The sequence below is a fragment of the Megalobrama amblycephala genome, linkage group LG7 (genome assembly GCF_018812025.1).
Source record: "Megalobrama amblycephala isolate DHTTF-2021 linkage group LG7, ASM1881202v1, whole genome shotgun sequence".
In the NCBI taxonomy this organism is placed as follows: Eukaryota; Metazoa; Chordata; class Actinopteri; order Cypriniformes; family Xenocyprididae; genus Megalobrama; species Megalobrama amblycephala.
This window is the reverse complement of record NC_063050.1, coordinates 44493229-44513916: the sequence shown is the minus strand read 5'-3', so window position 1 is coordinate 44513916 and position 20688 is coordinate 44493229. Positions and strand designations below refer to the sequence as shown.

At 37.5% G+C, this 20688-nt stretch overlaps 1 protein-coding gene across 5 annotated transcripts in view; it reads left to right on the top strand.

Annotated features, from left to right (window-relative positions):
• The first annotated feature begins 335 nt into the window (after window positions 1-335).
• pds5a (PDS5 cohesin associated factor A) overlaps window positions 336-20688 on the top strand; it is a 32933-nt gene continuing 12580 nt past the window's right edge. For 2 of the 5 annotated variants that reach the window (XM_048197686.1, XM_048197683.1), the window contains exons 1-17: window positions 336-495; window positions 1226-1387; window positions 13680-13883; window positions 14128-14214; window positions 14385-14482; window positions 14571-14697; window positions 14786-14866; window positions 15001-15141; window positions 15229-15344; window positions 15428-15522; window positions 15646-15791; window positions 16771-16922; window positions 17045-17158; window positions 17318-17399; window positions 18752-18800; window positions 18896-19035; window positions 19222-19337. In XM_048197686.1, coding sequence (XP_048053643.1) covers window positions 1262-1387; window positions 13680-13883; window positions 14128-14214; window positions 14385-14482; window positions 14571-14697; window positions 14786-14866; window positions 15001-15141; window positions 15229-15344; window positions 15428-15522; window positions 15646-15791; window positions 16771-16922; window positions 17045-17158; window positions 17318-17399; window positions 18752-18800; window positions 18896-19035; window positions 19222-19337 — 1874 coding nt within the window. In that variant the 5' untranslated portion in view covers window positions 336-495; window positions 1226-1261. The other 3 variants (XM_048197688.1, XM_048197684.1, XM_048197685.1) reach the window with 3 other exon arrangements.

Here is a 20688-nt window from a genome sequence, read left to right as displayed (position 1 = left end):
AAAAATATTTATATGTTCCATAAACAAATGTAACCTGTTTTGTCCCATGTCTCAAGAATACTAAAAATAAATAAATAAATACATTTTCACTCTTGACATTCTCACACTTCAGTGTACACTAATTTGTAGGCTGAATGTAATTGCAAACAAGTACTGTTGTTGTAGCTACATTACACATTCAGAGGCTGACGCGCTATATGTAGGGGCTTTTCTTTTCTAATATTTACGGTAAACTAAGTTCAGTGCCAAGTTCTTTGACTAAACAAAGAACCAAAGGCGTTTGTTTTCTAATATTTACGGTAACGTTTCTCCCTCCATCGGTGCCCCGCTATACCGACTTTCAGCCAACGGGGTCGCTGCGCCTCCACTTTCCACGCGAGGACGTTCACACAGCCCTGAATGAAAAAGACGGAGCTTTGTGCCCGAAACTAAAAAAAACACCCAAACCCGAACCCGAGCCTGACTCATGAATTAAAACAACGACTTGTCTGTGAGGTAATGACCGGGGAATTGTTTGTAAGCGGTTGTGAGGCGGCTGGGGTCGCTCGAGGGAGTTTAATTCACACAGTTTGTGTGGCATGATGAAGTTGGTGGTCGCTGTTTGCCTCGCTGAGTGAACTTATACAGAGAAAACAAGTAAACATTTCAGATTTCCTACCGTCTAAAGTTAGGATAACGGCCGCAATGGAGTAGTGTCGAGTGAGAGATATGGGATAAATGCTTTTGGGGTAACAGGAACCGGCGGGTTGTGATTTTAAAAGGTAAATGTGAGTGTTGGCTGGATGTTTGTTGAATAGTTTGAGGCCTGGAGCTGACGGCTAGGCCATTAGCCGCTCAAAGAGCTGTTTTACTCTCTGAGGTGCTTTTAAACGATACCTTATTATCCAAGTTGTGTGGTTATGTCTGAACGTGCATAATATGTGGAGACCCTTATCAGGAGAACTTTAAATGCCTAGATAGTAACGCGTTTTAGAGTAAAAGCGCGGTAGCGGAGCGGGTCTCGTTAGCTCTCGGCTAGTGTTGCTATTAGCTTCATTAGCTTCGTGCGTTTATTCAGGATTTTCACTCAAACTGTCGCCTGTAAGGTTTCGGTGTCATTCCGCTGTTTTAAGGGGCTTAACTACACGCACAGACAGCAGGAGGCTGAAGTACATAAGGTGTATTTTAGTGTTTTTGTGGTGGTGTGGTGGGTTTGTGTGCTGAACTTTAGTGTTGTTGCCTATAGAGGCCAGTAGAGGACCGTCTGTCTGTCTGGAGAAGGATGATGGAGTTCCCGCAGCAGCCTCAGCAGCAAAGACCAGCGGGGGACGGAAAGATCATCTACCCACTGGGTGTCAAAGAGATCACTGATAAGATCAGCAACGATGAAGTCGTCAAACGACTTAAGGTAAGAGCCAATGGTGGTGGTGACAAATGCAATCAAATCACTGGAATGAAAATATTGAATTTGAGTTCATTTTACATTTATTTAAAAGCCAATTAGATGCTTTATTGGAAAGCAGTAATGCATACGCATACTTCAAGTATTGATCTGTTAAGTATTATCTATGTAACTTTTAATATCCCCTACCGAAGAAGTTATTAGATTAATTGATAAGCTTAGGTTGCCATGTCTGTACTGTACTGATGACATAGACGATTTCCTTTAACACACCAGCTGTGAGCCTAGTTTAGTACTGGTTAAATCCACTTTTGATTCATAAACGGGTGCCTTGGTGAGTGTAAGTGTTCCGATAGTGCTCTAATAATGTACAATGAATGCAACCATTATATTCCTATTGGCCATGCAATGAGTTAGGGCTTTGAGCATAGAGGCTTCGTAACTTATTTTGATCAGACTTGCACCTTGGAGACTTTCTTGCTTGACAGATGATAAAACTGTAAAAATCCAATAGAGTTGCACTGAAAGAGGGAGTCAAGCTGTATCTAGTGAATATTATTTGAGATGTGGAGGTGGGCAAGTTAGCAACTAATTTTTATGCAAGTTTAACCAAATAAGATCCCTAAGTATTTCGGCTTGAGAGCGTTTTTATTACAACCCCTAAAACACAGTGCAGTTTATTGTCAGACTAATTGATTTGATGTTGGACTTTTTTTTGACCCTTTAACCAGAAAGCAGCCACAAAGATTTAGAAATGCATGGGTTTTTTGTTGTTGTTGTTGTTTTTCTTTTAAACTTGTTTTTAATCTAGTGATTTTATCTGAAACAACTTATTGCTAATATGATTTAAATAATCAGTTTCTCTTTTTACAGAGGCCAAAATGAATGTAATCAATTTGTTTGCACTTAAATTGAATGCCGTTAATGATGGCTCAATAAAAGTACATGTCTTAATGTGCCCCTGTTATGCTTTTTCGGATATTCCCTTTCAAGTAGTTAGTAAGATAGCTATTTGTGAATGTAAAAGGTCTGCAAAGTTTCAAAGATCGAAGTACACAACCATTGAAGTTACGGTGTCCCAAAAGAAAAACTATTCTGAACTGCCTGAAACAAGTCAGTAATTCCTGCCTTACTTTCTGCACGAACCTATGTCAGATTATAACAAATTTGCATAATGCCTACAGTCTACATTGGCTGCCTGTGAACGTTTACTTTGACTCGCCCTCAAACACTAGTTGTAGCTGAGGTCTGAAAGAGTTTGGTTTGTGTTGCCTACATTAGACATGTGCCTATATATGGTAATACGATGCATCACGCTATTGTTGATATATACTTCAGAATACTGTGAATAATTACTTATGAATTATTTAGATTTTTAGAATGCATTTTTCAACACTGTTTGGAAGTTAGTCGGGTGGACACCAACAAACGTAACTAGTCAGCATTAGGGGGAGTATGACGGTCGAGGAGACAGAATGAGCAAGAGGGAGATTTGAAAGAAAAAAAACGCAGAAAGAGAGATGTGAGACAATACATAGCTCAAAAGAATATCACTGGAATGAAGGTTTATGACTGGGCAAGCACTTTAGGACCCGCATTAATATTAGAAAAGCTTTCCAGCGCTGGAGAGAGCTAAGCGGGAAGGCCTGAAATCAGATGCAGAGGCTGCTTTGATTCCACGTCACATGTGAGTAAAACTGCGTTTTAGTGTCACGATTGTCTGGGGCTGCTGTACTGTTGGCGTCTAACAACGAACACTTGTTTGTATTTACTTGTGTACCATACTTTAATTTTTTGCGCTTCCTTGTCATTCGTTCATTATCTGTGCTTTATTTTTCTTAAAGCATTTTGTTGCGCGTCAGCTGTGATAAACAGACATCCACTCTCACGTTGCGTGTATAACAGTCGCCAGATAGTGAGAGTTTTGCTGTTAAACTAGAAAATACATTTAGCATCCTTGTCAGTGCACCCGCCTTGCCTGACAGCAGCGATCGAGCCGGGGTTTGAGACCGACTCTGAGCAAGGTGGTTAGAATTGGAGGGTGAGTTTTGGAGGCGGAGCAAAGAAGAGAGGGGTGGATTTGTTGGGGTTGATTTCAAATATCAACAATGTCCAACAGCGTTGTTGAAAAAATACATATCCCACCTTGAAGAATAGTTTTCAATCAACCAGTTAAAATTTATAACATTGCCTGTATGCTGCATCAAAGAGACATTTTAACACTGATGTAAACAGCAACGTGCATGAGAAGCATGGCGGGACGCATGATGGAGATGTGCTAAATAAACACCCATTCATATGTTTATATTTGCTATTGTGTTCATCACAATGCCAAATACTTAAATACTTAATACCTCAAGGTGCAGTAGGTGATCTGGGAAATGTTAATGTTAGCCTGCTAGCATTGAAAGCATACGATCACACCCTTCCTTCAGAGCGCTCTCCAAAGCCATGCCTCCTCCAAAACACTTGAATGCGCACACACACAAGATGCTCTCGGCGAAACAAAACAAATCAAAACACATAACATTACAATAATAATGAACGTAAACAACTCAAGCGGGGGTCACACTTAACGATTGTAAGGCCGATTATGAATGTAATTTGATACTTACTACTGATCATGCCCAAATGCACCGAGTCAGAGCCAGTTGCGTTCAGTTGGTGTTTAAAATCATGTAGTGTGCAGTGTCTAAAGATACTAGTCTTAGAATTTAAGGACCAGCTGTTGCCAGTCGTCCTCACAAAGATTGTATTAAACAATATTTGCGACTGATGATGGTGATTATGCTGAGATGTTCCCTGTCAAACATGATTCTTTTGTATTATTTCATAAGTTATGATTGCAAGTTAATTGTTTTAGGCTATTCATTTTGTTCTGCAGACAGAAAAAAATGAAACTGCATTCTGTAAAAATTCTGAATAAGCAGTAATTTCTTTCATTTTAAAAATAACATTAAAGGGTTAGTTCACCCAAAAAATGAAATTCCTTTCATTAAATACTCACCCTCATTGGTCCCAAACCTGTATGACCTTTGTCTTCGGAACACAAATTAAGATATTTTTGATGAAATCCAAGGATATCTGATCCACACATAGGCAGCAACAACATTGCACCTTTTGAGGTCCAGAAAGGTAGTAAAGACATCGTTAAAACCGTCGACATGACTACAGTGGTTCAAACTTAATATTACGAAGCGAGGATACTTTTTGTGTGCAAAAACAAAACACAAATAACTACTTTATTCAACAAATTCGTCTGTCACCTGTCATACTGCTATGCTACTTTCGTTGCAGAGCTTCACTGTTTCAGTATTGGCCAGCTCTGGTCATGTGAGCAGCACGACATATGCGTGTGAATCTGATGCAGGAGCCAGCCAATACTGAGCCCGCATTATACAGCACATACAATAGGCCTAAACCCAAGTGTCATTTACTCTGCTGCACATAATAGTACCAAATTAATAAAACAAGATGCATGCAAAAATGCACCAGGGTTCAGTAGAATCAAGTTGAGTGTGAAACCAGAACAACGCAGAACGTCACGGGTTGCCATCTCTTAATTACAGTAGTTATGGCGTGAAGGAAGGTTCGGTAGGAACTGTAAAGGGTGGCTGCTGTTTGTTTGCTGTGCTCCGTTATTGAGGTCTGTCTGTATAAACTCTGCATAGCATGAAATGCACTGATGACGTATGATGTCTGTGCAAACAAGGTGCATGAGGGTATGTAAAAACATACGTTGACAGGCAGGTAGGACATTGTATTATTTAATTCGTACCGAATATAATGTTTGAATTTACATTTTATGTCCTACGCCTTCCACAGATGATGATTATAAAAATATGTTTAGACCGTTTATCATAGTGATTGCTATCAGGATATGAGGAGACTTTCAACCAGTATAACAAAAAAATGTTTCTGTAGAGAATTCCCTATTGCACCTTTAAAAATCTTAATAGGCTATTTATTTTAGGTAATGTTTGAAAATGTTCTGATGTTAATATTAGTTAATTAGTTAACTGGTTAATTAGTTATTAGTTAACTTTAACAATAAAAAAATATTAATATTAAAATCAAAAGTTGTGTCTGTTAAAGGTGCTCTAAGTGATCCTGGGTGGATGTAACTTCCTGTTGACGTTCGAAGTGTTGTCAAACAAAACAGAGGCTAGCTAGACCCTCGCTAATCCTCCTTCTCCCCCTCCCCTCCGTGCTTCCTGAAACAGTCATGAACGCGCATTTAAAATCATTCTTGTCGGTTATTGGCTGGAGCATGTTTATTATGATTCATGGTCCAGGCTGCACCAGTTTGTTTTTATTGCCGTTTTCAGAGCTTGTGGAGACTACAGAGACCACATTTTTTTACAGTGTGTTCAGGGGACAGGCAGCTAGCGGACAGTGAGGAGATGTTTGCTGTATGTTACAAAATGTTTTGGCCTAAAAACACGTGACATCACTTAGAGCACCTTTTAATATTATATTTAATGGATCTGAACTTACAATGAACTGTTGTATTTTTATTTACTAACATTAACAAAGAGTAATAACTACTGTAACAAATGTAGATATTGCTGATTGTTAGTTAATGTTAGTTAATAGATTACGCTCTAAAATAATGTTGGCCCAACAAAAAAAATTAACTGAATTAACTATTTGTAGGGATGCTCTGTCCAATTCCAAAACGATTCTTGATCTACTTTTTTCTTAATTAATATTAATAATAAAACTTCAAATCTTTTTTTATTTAATACATATGTAATAAGTACTTTTTAAAAAGATTTTAAAAATAAAAAAAAAAAAAATTAAAACAATTGCATGTTAAGAATTCTAAATATATAAACTAATATAAAACATAAAGGCTAGTAAATAATAAAGAGGAACATAAAAACATTACAAGTAATAAAGTTCTTTCAGTATCAAAGAGTATGAGTGTTTTCCATTCAAGAGCTGTAAGTAATTTTTCTCTTTCTAATCTTTACTGTTGTTTGATTATTACTGATCACATCATAGACAGTAGGAGTACTAATAAGCTGCATTCACACTAATGCACAGATCTCTTTTGAAATATAAACTGTCTGTTTAATCCCTTAAGACATAACTGACTGTTTACATTAATTTCGCGTCATAAAACCATTTTGAGATGCAAGTATATTTAACCGCTTTCACAGAGTCACACATAGCCGAATGCGCGAGCTCTCTTCACAAAGCTCACGCAAGCATTTGAATTAACTTCTGTCAGTGAGTTTCCCATTAATGTATAAGCCCTCTGCATTCCAAACGTCATAAATGATGCCTTCGTAGAGCATTTGTGATGAAAATAGCGGCGGTTGAGACTGTACACTGCAAAGCATAACAGCGCGCGTTTCTCACAGCGCATCTTGTGCAGTGAAGCCCACGATTTTTCTCACGATTTACAAATAGTTGGAAACTTTTGGGATATTGTAAGTACTCGACTGAACAAAATATATAACAATGGCCTAGTGGTTTTTGGATATTTTACTGCAAAAAATTTATAGATTGTGCCTTTAAAAAGGCTAAACTGTTCTTTCCTGTAGGTCAAGCCTATATGCTTAGCATGCCAAGTTGATCCTTCCTCTGCAGACTGCTTTACTCTCACATGTCACGTGACCAGAGTTTAAATATCACCTTTGCGGTTCAAAAAAATATTTTTTTTATCATATCACGATATTAACGCAAATGGAATTAAAAGGTTTGTTCAATCATTACGTATTAGATCAGGCATTCGAACAGTAGGAGTAACTCAGTTACTTACATGTTGTTGCATTACTGTCAAGTCCATATCGTAAGAGTCTGTTTGCAAAACTTTGATTTACCAAAGAATCCACAGTGAAATACCGAATGTAAATAAAGCTCAACTGAGACATTCACATTGTTGAAATAACCATAAATAATGATATTCCTAGCATAAGGATCCTTTGAAAGGTAATGTTATTTTTGTTCTCTTGTATCGCTCTTCTCTCCTCCTCATTTCACTAACATGCCAGTGGGCGGGGCTAACTTTGCAATGATGAAGTAGGTGTTGATTTTCTTCTGCAAAGGCAGCATTTCACCTATCTGTTGTTGTCAAGTACCGGTACTTCGGTACCAAGTCGGTGCTGAAATTTAGAAAATGTGACGATACCAGTATTTCTGTAGTACCGGGAGTACCGAATATCAGGGTATATTCGGTACCCACTGATAGGGCTGTGCCAGTATTTTACATGAATATTACACGAGTAAAGCACATAGCTTTGTTTATAGAAGAAATAGGTTAGCAATTAAATGTGATTTTGCAGCCATGGAAACATTTTGGTTCATGTCGAATGAGAGAGGTACGTCATACATTTAAGCTTTGTCTGCTTTGTATTCTGTTTTGCGAATCACGATCTGGCCACCCGATTAGCAGAGAATTTAACAATATTCCATTAGTAATTCCACTGAACATGGAATCTGTTTCTTTTCCAAAATCTTCACTCACGCAGGGGATTATAAATGTTTCTTCCTTTGGTTCGCTTTTAATTAGGCCTATTATATTTGCATTCTTTAGACACCGTTGACCTTCAACATTGAAACCCATTGAAAATGTATCAATGGCCATTTTTAGGCCATTAACAATACCCTTCCAGCTAACAAGTTCTCTAGTCTACCAACAAAGATTTTGTGGAAAATAACAATGTGTCCTCATAGATGAGGTTTTCCTGTTCATTAAGTAAACATGAATTAGGTCAGCTCCCAAAAAAAATCACTGACAGGTGGAAAAAAAAAAAATATATATATAGTGCTTACTGCTTACATTTTCCAAATCAAAAACACAGCTTCATGAAGCAGAAAGACACATCCACAAATTACTTTTCTTCTTTTTTTCTCACATGTCCTTGGAAAACTAACTAAAGAACTGCGGGCTCTTTGTAGAAATCGTCTCACACATTTTCAGAGATTTTCACTCTAGCTTTGTATAATAGTCTCTTAATAAATGTGCAAAATTGTACAAATACAAATTGTGATTGTTGGGGAGAGTCAGAGTCTTTTGGAGGGAATTGGAGCGACTGCTGGGCTTCCTGGTTTTGCCACTGTGCTGTTTTGTGTCAGAAGCTCAACTCAGCACTGGCTGCCCTTCCCCCACTCCACCACACTCTCTCTCACACAGGCGCCAGATAGAGGTAGAAAGTAGGGAAAATCATTTCTCCTGGGTCCTAGACCTAGAAGTATTTAGTGCTTATGAAAGATGATAGCTGCAGGGAAGTGCATGTATGTAAAGACTCTCTGGCTATCTCAATGAAAAAAATTGTGCTGCTCTTGCTGATTAGCATAATATCTCTCTGTAGCAATGTATGACAATTCCTGTTATGAACTGGTAATACATATTAAGTTGTGTTTATTGGAAAAAATGACTAGTCAGTTTGTCAGTCAGTTTTCTTACAGAAGCATACGGGTAGAAATGAACAATTTTAAATGTAATGTGTAAAATGTCAATGCATTCTGTAAAATGGCAATGTATTTCTGTATTTAAATGTACATTTTCCATAGTGTATGTGCAACTTAAAACCAGTACATTATTAGAACCATAGGTATTTTGATTCAAGCGATTAGAGCAGAGAACCTTCCTGGATCTCGTGCACCTTATCAGGAGCATGTTGGCGTGTCTGTTGAAGTGCTGAAACAGCCGCGATGAGTGAGAAGTGCTTTAAACCTTTTCCTTTACTCATAGAATTAATCTTGGACAAGCTGTCTGAGAGCTATTGCTTGCTCTCAGTATTATTGTCAGTAATGACTGTTGCTTCTAAATCGCTAAATCGCCATCACCTGCTTTCAAATGGAGCGGCATTTAATAGACAGAGCCGTAGTTCACTGACAAGCTACGCAATATCACGTTCATTATCGCAGATGAATCGCCTTCGAAAATGAATGCAATATTGGGTAGCTTGTCAGTGAACTACAGCTCTGTCTATTAAATGCCACTCCATTTGAAAGCAGGTGATGGCGATTTAGCGGTAATCAGGGAACCGGCTTTACTGACGAAATGCGCGTGACAATTGCATGCAATATATCGCCCAGCCCTAATAAACGGACAAACTTTAAATCTGCAAAATAACTCTGAAGAAATGCATGCTCTCCTTGTCAGTCCATAGACTAGAACACCCGTCAAAATAAGAGTCCCATCTTAGTAAAGGAGATAGTGCAGATCTCATACATATTTAAACTTACTAAAAAATATTAAAATGTATGCAAAAACAAATTAGAAGATTAATCACAAAGTCTGTTACAATAAAGGATTAATATGTATTTAATTTATACAGTGAAGAATATGCAGTGCTATTTTACATTTGTTTACTTTATTTCTGTCCATGAAAACCTACCTAAAAGCACTGTTTATTTCATATATATCTTTGTTCTGTTGTTTTTTTATGTAGGCCTGCTGAATGTTAAATTAATCCAATCAATGTTCATTAAAAATTATTTGATGATGCAGCAATAAACCTGCTAGTATATTTTAATGCAGGTGTTTTTGAACTTTGCTTATTTAAAACATGATCAAAATACTATTTATTTTGATGACAAAACTTCAAATAAGTGAGGAAGTGACAAATATCGGTATCGGCCAATAATTGTTTGTTAAAATCGGTATCGGCCCCCAAAAATCAAATCGGTGCATCCCTAATAATTTCTATTCCCAAAAATAACTCTGATGTCTAAACCACTCTTTCATACCCTAGAAAGCACCCCCCTCTGTCTCTCATGCTCTTAAAATTTACTCTGGTGATGTCTAAATTTTCTTTTTCTCCATTTTCAAAACATTTTGGACAGCTACACAGAGTAGGGTCATTCTACTGGTTCACAGCAAAGAATTACATATTTGAAGAAGCTTCAAAGATAAAGCTTCTTGTTTCATCTTGATTTCCACTTCCACTCAGCACCACATACATAATCTGGATCATTGTGAACACAGACAAGCAGAGTGCTGTTATACTAAATATCAGCACTCCTGAAAATGGCCAATAATATTAAAGGTGCCATAGAACATGTTTTCAAAAGATGTAATATAAATCTAAGGTGTCCCCTGAATGTGTCTGTGAAGTTTCAGCTCAAAATACCCCATAGATTTTTATTTTATTCATTTTTTTTAACTGCCTATTTTGGGGCATCATTAAATATGCGCTTATTCAGACTGCGGCCCCTTTAAATTCTCATGCTCCCCGCCCCCGAGCTTGCGACTGCCTTAGTTCACAAAGTTCACACAGCTAATATAACCCTCAAAATGGATCTTTACAAAGTGTTCGTCATGCAACATGTCTAATCGTGTAAGATTATTTATTTGGATGTTTACATTTGATTCTGAATGAGTTTGATGGTGCTCCGTGGCTAAAGCTAACATTACACACTGTTGGAGAGATTTATAAAGAATGAAGTTGTGTTTATGAATTATACAGTCTGCAAGTGTTTAAAAATGAAAATAACGACAGTCTTGTCTCTGTGAATACAGTAAGAAACGATGGTAACTTTAACCACATTTAACAGTACATTAGCAACATGCTAACGAAACATTTAGAAAGACAATTTACAAATATCAGTAAAAATATCATGGATCATGTCAGTTATTATTGCTCCATCTGCCATTTTTCGCTATTTTTCTTGCTTGCTTACCTAGTCTGATGATTCAGCTGTGCACAGATCCAGACTTTAATACTGGCTGTCCTTGTCTAATGCTTGAACGTGAGCTGGCATATGCAAATATTGGGGTCATACATATTAGTGATCCCGACTGTTACGTAACAGTCGGTGTTATATTGAGATTCGCCTGTTCTTCAGAGGTCTTTTAAACAAAAGAGATTTATATAAGAAGGAGGAAACAATGGTGTTTGAGACTCACTGTATGTCATTTCCATGTACTGAACTCTTGTTATTCAACTATGCCAAGGTAAATTCAATTTTTAATTCTAGGGCACCTTTAAAACTGTTTTATGTTAGTATGGATTTAATTATGATTTCCTATTAAGTATTTCTCCAGTAGTCCAGAGGTGTCCAGTGTCGTCCTCTGTTTACACGTGTGACCCCTGAAGCATGATGCATTGATTTCCAAAGTCATTGTTTAATAAACCTTGTTTGTGTTCTGCTGAATTTAAGATCTACATGTCTATGGACTAAATACCTGTTACAAAATTAACATGTTTTTTTGCTCTGACAAGAAAGACAATAATGTTTATTTTGCCAAGTTGCGATTTGGTTCTGTTGCAGTAAAAGTTAGTCTTTGCAATATGATTCGAGCTGCTTGTCTTTATTCCTCTCTGGTTGTGCAAAGCTTGTACATGCTATTGAGATGGAGAGAGTGCTGTCATTCTGCTGCCTGCCACAGGCAAGGTTTTGAGGGCTTTCAGTTTCAGTGTCTTTCTCTCTGTCATAGTCCTGTCTAAGAGCAGTCATCTCCTGGCACAACGGTGTGTGATGAATCAGTTGCAATTCATATGTCTGCAAAATGCAGTAAAGCTATTTGTGCTCCGAACTATTTTATGTTTATTGTAACCAGTGTTGGGCACGTTACTTTAAAAAAGTAATTAGTTATAGTTACTAGTTACTTCTCACAAATAGTAACGGAGTTAGTAACTGAGTTACATCATTATAAAAGTAACTAATTACCAGGGAAAGTAACTATTGCGTTACTTTTTAAAAAAAAAAAAAAAATATGCCAAATAAATTGAATGCCCCCAATATTACATATAAGTCTAAGAATAAATTATTCTTGATGCGACTCCTGACTCACGATCCGCTCTTGCTCACGACATGAAATTTCTCTGTACTGTGTTGGTAGCCATTAAAGAAAACGTAGTTTCATATTTATGTTTAAATGGTCCTATGTTATGTTTTAAATCCATTTATTTGATTATGAAACGTGAACAGCGTGAGTAAGATGTGCAAATATATCGGGAGACATGGAGTGGGTCAGACATGAAATTAAACAGTTTTGTTTTATAGAAAGCCTCTCTTTAAAGTGAATTTCGTTTTGTAAAAATTGTATCTTCATTTTAATCAACGTTTCATCAACCAATTGCTTGGATTTAATATATAACAAATAAATATAGCAGACAATAAAATCATGACATGGAGGCGCGGGCGCGATCACTGGCGCGTGAACTGGAGCTCGTCTTATAGGCTAAATGAACCGAAACTCAGAGGCTGCTTGCCTCGCAGATATGAGAAATATATCTATAGAATGCTTGAAATATCTACTTTAACGAAAATGAAGTAATTAAACACGAAAAGAAAGAGGCTACTCTAATTATATAGCCTAATCCGAATGAAATGTGCGTTATCTCTCTAGGCGCGTCCATATGAGCAGATGATCAGCAATGAGAATCAGCAATGTCAACTTCATCTTTGCAGCCGACACTGATTCAGAAAACATTACTTTATTAATAAACAATTAAAATGTCTCCTTGCTGTTTTTGTCACACTCATAATCATTACTTTTGCCGGTTCTTTATGGCAATTATGCGTGCCCTTAAACGCTCCTTATTATGGTTTATTCTCTCCAGTATTTAAGAAATTAAATTAATATAAATGTGATTAGTCAACTAATAGTTTAAATGAACAACTACTAGTCGACTAGAAAAAAACTAATTTCACATATTTTCGATCAAGCATCAAAAAGGGTATTCTGGTTTGAGCTCGCGCTTCGCGCGCATGCTCTGACAGACACACACACACACAGCGCATCATACATTATTATCAATTTAAAATTATATTTGTGTATGACTAACCGCAGCACACACCAGAGAAAAAAACTTTGCAGGTTCTATGGCTGAGAGAGAGCTTACTCGGATGAAAACCGTTTCAGTGAGCTCAATTATAGTAGCGCGGCATTTTTTTTTTGTCAGTAACGCTAACGGCATTGTAACGGGAGAAAAAGTAATTCGTTTGATTACTCGTTACTGAAAAAAGTAACGGCGTTAGTAACGAGCGTTATTTATAACGCCGTTATTCCCATCACTGATTGTAACTATAATAAATATATTCTTACCTTTTACAAACAAGGTAGAAGGTACATTCCCTTCCCTTCACAGGAGCTGCTGGATTTCTGAATAGTGCTTATTTATGTCTTAAAATGCTTTTTCGGATAAATTCATGAGCAGTGTGCCTTTTTGAGTTTTTAGTGTTGCTAAAAAGATATGAAATGTGTAAAATATAGATAAAGTGTTTACCTTTTAGAAAATGTATTATTTTATACAATGATTAAGTGGTTCTGGAAATTTTACTTGTGTATAAGAGAAACTATAAACGGGTATTAAATGACACATGTCTGTTATAGCTGGTGGTCAAGACATATATGGACATGGATCAAGACTCAGAGGAGGAAAAGCAGCAGTATTTGGCTCTGGCTCTTCACTTGGCCTCTGAGTTCTTCCTCCGAAACCCCAACAAGGATGTACGGTTACTCGTGGCCTGCTGTCTCGCTGACATCTTCAGGATCTACGCTCCGGAGGCCCCATACACCTCACATGACAAACTCAAGGTATGATATGTACTCCTGAAAAGATAAACATCTCACATATGACTTTCTTTATAAACTGACCTCCTGCTTATGACACACACTAAATTCATATGACTTTAAAACTGATCACAAACTTGCACCTCATGTCAAGCTGACTTATATATATATATATATATCTTGCACACAATCCCATTACCTATGAAATTTATAGCTCAAGCACAGGTACACCAATGTCATTAATTTTCACTTTTTTCCCCACTTCTAGGAAATTTTTCTCTTCATTACACGGCAGTTGAAGGGATTAGAGGACACCAAGAGCCCTCAGTTCAACAGATATTTTTACTTGCTAGAGGTGAGATTGTTCATTCAATCAGTCAGAGTTCATTTATATATCTTTTCAATTCTGCATTTTGACAAATAACTGTTTCTGTGTGTATGGATGTTGTAATTAAGTTTTTCATTTAATATTTAGCATGTAGTTTGATTGTCATAGCTGAAACTTTTGAACTTTGACTTGCACAGAACCTGGCATGGGTGAAGTCCTACAACATCTGTTTTGAATTGGAAGACTGTAATGAGATCTTCATCCAGCTCTTCAAAACCCTCTTTTCTGTCATCAAGTAAGTTTAATTTTAATTGAGTTTAATCATCTCTAATGTTATGCAATTTGGCTCTTTTTTTTTATTGATCAGGACTTCTCTCTTTCAGTAACAGCCATAATCAGAAGGTGCAGATGCACATGTTGGACCTGATGAGTTCCATCATCATGGAGGGGGATGGAGTGACGCAAGAGCTGCTAGACACAATCCTCATCAACCTCATCCCTGCTCACAAAGTAGGCAAATGACTTGTTACATCTTATTTCCAAGTCCAGTCCCAGATAGCTTAACCAGTGTGTGGTTCAACCTCTTTCTGTGCTTTAGAACTTGAATAAGCAGGCATATGACCTGGCCAAGACTCTTCTGAAGAGAACGGTTCAGACCATCGAAACCTGTATCGCCTCAGTGAGTCACAAAATCATCCATTTGTATTTTGTCCTTTCAGAATTTAGTACAGTTAATTGTGTTCAATTCCTATTTTAAAAAGACAAAATATTATTTCAGATGTTGTATTAACTTCAGAATCTCTTTCTCTGTAGTTCTTTAATCAGGTGTTGGTTATGGGAAAGTCCTCCGTGAGTGATCTGTCTGAGCATGTATTTGACCTCATTCAGGAGCTCTTTGCAATTGACCCTCTGCTCCTCGTCTCTGTGATGCCACAACTTGAGTTCAAATTAAAGGTGACTTAATACACATACAGTTACTTGTGCACCTGCTTGCATACAACCCCTTTAGAGCAAGAATAAATCTGTTTGTTGTTTGTATAGAGTAATGATGGAGAGGAGAGGTTGGCTGTGGTGAAACTGTTGGCTAAACTCTTTGGAGCAAAAGACTCTGAACTGGCCACTCAGAATCGCCCACTCTGGCAGTGTTTTCTGGGCAGGTGAGGCCATCCTACAATTAAAAATACTGGACTGAAAGACTGATTTGGAATATTTATAATTTGGGTGTTTATTGAATTCAAAGGTTCAATGACATTCATGTTCCTGTGAGACTGGAATGTGTGAAGTTTGCTAGCCACTGCCTGATGAACCACCCAGATCTTGCCAAGGATCTTACAGGTGTGTTCAGGATAATTGTGATTTTGCTGATTTATTTTTTTTCTTTTTCTTTTTTCCAATTGTAAGCATCGTTTGACTCATATGCATCTTCTGTAACTTGTGATGTGCTGTTTGTCACATCAGAGTTTCTGAAAGTGAGATCACATGACCCAGAGGAGGCAATCAGACACGATGTCATTGTGACCATCATCAACGCAGGAAAGAAAGACCTGAACCTGGTGAATGATCAACTGCTGGGGTTCGTCAGAGAGAGGATGTTGGACAAGAGGGTGAGAAATATACAAAGTTTCTCTGAAGTGCACAAAGAAATAGATCTGTGCTCAATTCAAGTTAGGGCTGCATGATACTGGAAAAAAATGTCACTATATTTTGTTTTTCTGCAATATACATTGTGATATGACAAATATAGGAATTTTCAATAGATGACTTAAATAGCTATATTTGGAAAAAGTGAATAATTCTAGAGTGATTGGGGTGATTATATTAGGGAGTGTATCTGTATAGAACATAAATTAATTTTAAAAAGCTGAAAAATGACTTTTTATTCTGAAGAACTTTCTGTGAACCATCCTTTTAGGGCTGAACAATTTGGGAAAAACTTGAAGAAAACTTTGGGCGTGCACACTTGGGTATACTCTGTACAAGAACAAACTCAAACTTTTTTTTTAGTAACAGTAAGCTGAACATAATTTAAAAAATCTCTTCCCACTTGATTTTTCATAGGCTACATTCCCACTATATGTGACCCATTTATTACTATAAAATAATCTATTAATAAAATAATCTTAAATTAATAAAATTAATCTATTTAATAAAATAATTTTATAGTACAGCAGTCTTAATTTCTTCATTTTCAAATGTTAAACCAAGTTTTTATTTTGCTATTTCACTGGCAATAAATTAGTGTTAAGTGTGACACTGGGTTCCTTAATACTTGTATAGCTCATGATATGGTATTTCGGTATCTCGGCGGCTTGGTTCGTTTACTGTGCAGAAAGCAGAAACACTGTATTATGAGTTGCACAATTGAGACCTGAATATATTTAATTAAATTGCAGCCTTTGTGATTTGATGATCGCACTCAGTCACATTGCAATATCACTTTTATTTTGATATATTGTGGAGCCCCAATTCAAATCCTGTTAGAATGTAAATGCAAAGAGAACTGAGAAAAAATGCAGAACCCCACATATCACTCAATTTTAAGCCCTCTGGTGTTTTAAAGTAAATTTGTATGTCTTGTTTTAGTGGCGTGTCCGTAAAGAAGCAATGATGGGTTTGGCTCAGTTGTATAAGAAGTACTGTCTGCACCATGAGGCCGGGAAGGAGTCTGCTTTGAAAATCAGCTGGATCAAAGACAAACTCTTACACATCTACTACCAGAACAGCATAGATGACAAGTAGGAGCCACACACGCATGTACACACAAATGATTTCATGATTATTGGACATTTCAAACATAAAACAGTGCAGCATGTCTAATATTGAAACTTCAGATTCTTAAAGTATGTTTGTGTATTAGGTTGTTGGTGGAGAAGATCTTTGCACAGTACATGGTTCCTCACAGTCTGGAGACTGAGGAGAAGATGAAGTGTCTGTACTACCTTTATGCCTGTCTGGACACTAACGCTGTCAAGTGAGTTTTAATAATCTGATTCCTGTTTTTCAAAAGCTTCATCAGATTGCAGAGAGAGTCTCTGGTTTCCATCTGACAGTATCACAGTACTTCTATTAACAGTAATCATCTCACTGATGTGTTCAATTATATCAAGCAGAGCATCTTTTTGTTTTTCAGAGCACTGAATGAAATGTGGAAGTGTCAGAATATGTTGAGAGGGCTGGTTCGAGAACTGCTGGATTTACACAAACTGCCTACAGTAAGTCACACAAACACACTAAGGGGCCTGTCTTGGCAAAAATCCTAGCAAACATAGTTGGCAATGTCTAGTGCATGTGTTCAGTATCAGTATATTGGAACCGCGCATTGTCTTAAGGTGACAGCAGCCTAATATTCCTGCTGATGTCTGTCTTTGTTAAAGGTGGTATAGAGGATGTTTTCGTCGACTGAGTTTTTGAAATGAGCGTTTGAAATGATACACATTTTACGACTAGCTAAAACATTCTGACTGTGCTCAACATACAGCGATAGTTTCCTGCTCCTGAAGCAGATTTATATACTTTCACATGGAATTTGAACACCGACTGTAATCGCAGACTGAACGCAACTGGCTCTGACTGGACGCGTTTGAGCGCGATCAGTCATAAGTATCAATTTCATTCATAATCGGCCTTACAATCGTTAAGCCGCGCACACACTTAGTGGATTCATTATGTCGGACTCACCTCATAATCTGCAGTTGTTACTCCTGTCTCCTGACAAAAACATTGCATGCGGCGCATGTAGTGTGGAAAGTTACTAGAGCGCGCAGCCGCGCGTCTCTCACAAGGAACGTCATGGCAGTGATTGACAAGCCGGAGGGCCAATCCGCACACGTCTCTCACAATGGCAGTGATTGACAAGCCAGAGGGCCAATCGTTTACGCGATGATCGCGTAAACGATTGGCTGATGTTTTTAAGGCCCTACCTCGTGCACAGATGATGTATATTAATAATATTCCTTTCAGTGCACCTAATAAATAGTCTTTTATCACTTAGTAAACACAGTTTCAAGTAATATTGCAAAAATGTATAAAACAAAACATCCTCTTTACCACCTTTAATCAAACAACAAATGACAAATTGCTCACTGCTCTTGATTGAATAACTTCTGTAAATTAAATTTATTCAGTGAAGATGCAATATTATTTTACATTTGCTTACTTTATTCAATTTCTGTACCTGAAAACTAGAAAGCTCGTGGTCTGTTTTCTGAGTTGTTCACAGTGAATGCAGCTAACTCAATCCCTGTTAGTGCTGCAAGTTTAACTGGCATTAGGGAATGCAATTGTGCTAGTTATTTTTTCACATTTGCATAACATTTGCATAGTAATATATTATTATAATTATTATATAATCTCACTCAGAGGCATTGGGCTTAAGAAGAAGAAAATTTGTTAAAATATTTGTTAAATATACTAATCAAACAAATGTTTAGCTAAAAACTAGTGAAAGAAAGGAAACTGTGGTGGTGATCAAAGCAGCAATTTGTTCTTATTTTGTGACCGTGTACAATGCACATATGAATTTTGATGCTGTGGAAGAGTGACTGTTGTTTTTCTCTTCCTGCAGTCTGAAGCAAACACCACAGCCATGTTTGGAAAACTTATGACCATCGCTAGTAAGTACACACAACATATTTGCTTATATATGAATGAATAGTTATTAAAATCAACAGGTTTTACAATGTGTAATTTGTCTTGCTCTCATTCTCAGAGAATCTCCCAGACCCAGGCAAAGCTCAGGACTTTATGAAGAAGTTTAATCAGGTTCTGGGTGAAGATGAGAAACTACGTCTTCAGCTTGAGCAACTCATCAGCCCCACCTGCTCATGTAAACAGGCTGAACAGTGTGTGGTGAGTGTAACGCTATGCCATCACTTTCAGCGCTGCACTTCAAGCTCACATTATAATCGGTCATAGGCTTCCTGTATAAAATGCATATGTTTAAGACATGTTTCAACAAACAATTTTAACAAGCTATGTAGTTGTATGTAATATTATAAAGATACAAGTTATCTGAAAGTGAAGTTTTCCTTTCAGAGGGAAATCACACGGAAACTGACATTCCCCAAGCAGCCCACAAACCCATTCCTGGAGATGGTGAAATTCCTGCTGGAGAGAATCGCACCAGTGCACATTGACTCTGAGGCCATAAGGTAGGTAATGATGTAAAATGGCAGACAAGAAATGTGTTTGTTTTGGGGAGAATTTGTTAATGACCATCATCCAGGTTTTCAGATGGACTAGGGCTGGGCGATATATCGCATGCGATTGTCACGCGCATTTCGTCAGTAAAGCCGGTTCCCTGATTATCGCGAAATCGCCATCACCTGCTTTCAAATGGAGCGCCATTTAATAGACAGAACCGTAGATCACTGACAAGCGACGCAATATTGCATTCATTATCGAAGGCGATTCATCTGCGATAATGAACGCGATATTGCGTCGCTTGTCTGTGATCTACGGTTCTGTCTATTAAATGCCACTCCATTTGAAAGCAGGTGATGGCGATTTCGCGGTAATCAGGGAACCGGCTTTACTGACGAAATGCGCGTGACAATCGCATGCGATATATCGCCCAGCCCTAAGATGGACAGGCTTTGTTGACACTGACACCCCTGGTATCTGGCTGAATCTGTTCTGTATCAGTTTATTTTTTTAGTTTGAACAGCAAAAAAAAAAACAAGTTCATGTATTGATTTTTTTGTTGTTGTTGTTATTTATTTATTGATGAGAGATGGGTCAATGATCTCGAGCGTAACTTGTTTTGGACCTAAAGAAATTTAACCTGAATAATGTTCCTTTAAGTCTTGACTATAACAACTAGGGGTGTGAAATTTTGCAATTGACTAGTTGACCGGAGACAGTCTGTAAATGTGATCCATTTGAAATAGATTACTAAATCTATGAACAGTCAAATCCCATACTGAATGCTGCTAAAAATAGGTCAGATACATGCAGTGTACTTGCCTTGCATTATCATTGTATTTAAAACTTAAGTGTTCACTTAAGCAACGTTAGCCATTATAGACATATTTATTCAAATCAACTGACTCAATAGGCAGTTCAAGACCAATAAGTTCGAACGTAATTAGCCTATTATAAACAGATTTCCTCAAATGAAAGTTAGTCCACATAAGTCAGCGCATTAAGGTTTTGTTGTTTGTTACCACAGCAGCCATTTGCATGTTCGGGCTTGTATGAAAGGTATCTATACCTATGACAGGCGGCAAAATTGCAAGAAAAGCCTGACATGTACTGACAACTACACATTATCTAAGCGTATTCTCTTTGTTAGGATGTTGATATAGAGGGTATGCATTGACATCACTTTCCTGCCGGAGCACGCCCCCTCAGTCGGACTGAGTGGCAAAAGAGCCTGCTGCATGACTGGACTTAAAAGGGGAAACTGTAAAAACATGAGTAAAACAAACGATTATCAGTTTAAAGTAAAGGTTGGTCTCTAGTGTTCCTTACAACTTCCCAAAGATCCAGTGATCCATGGAT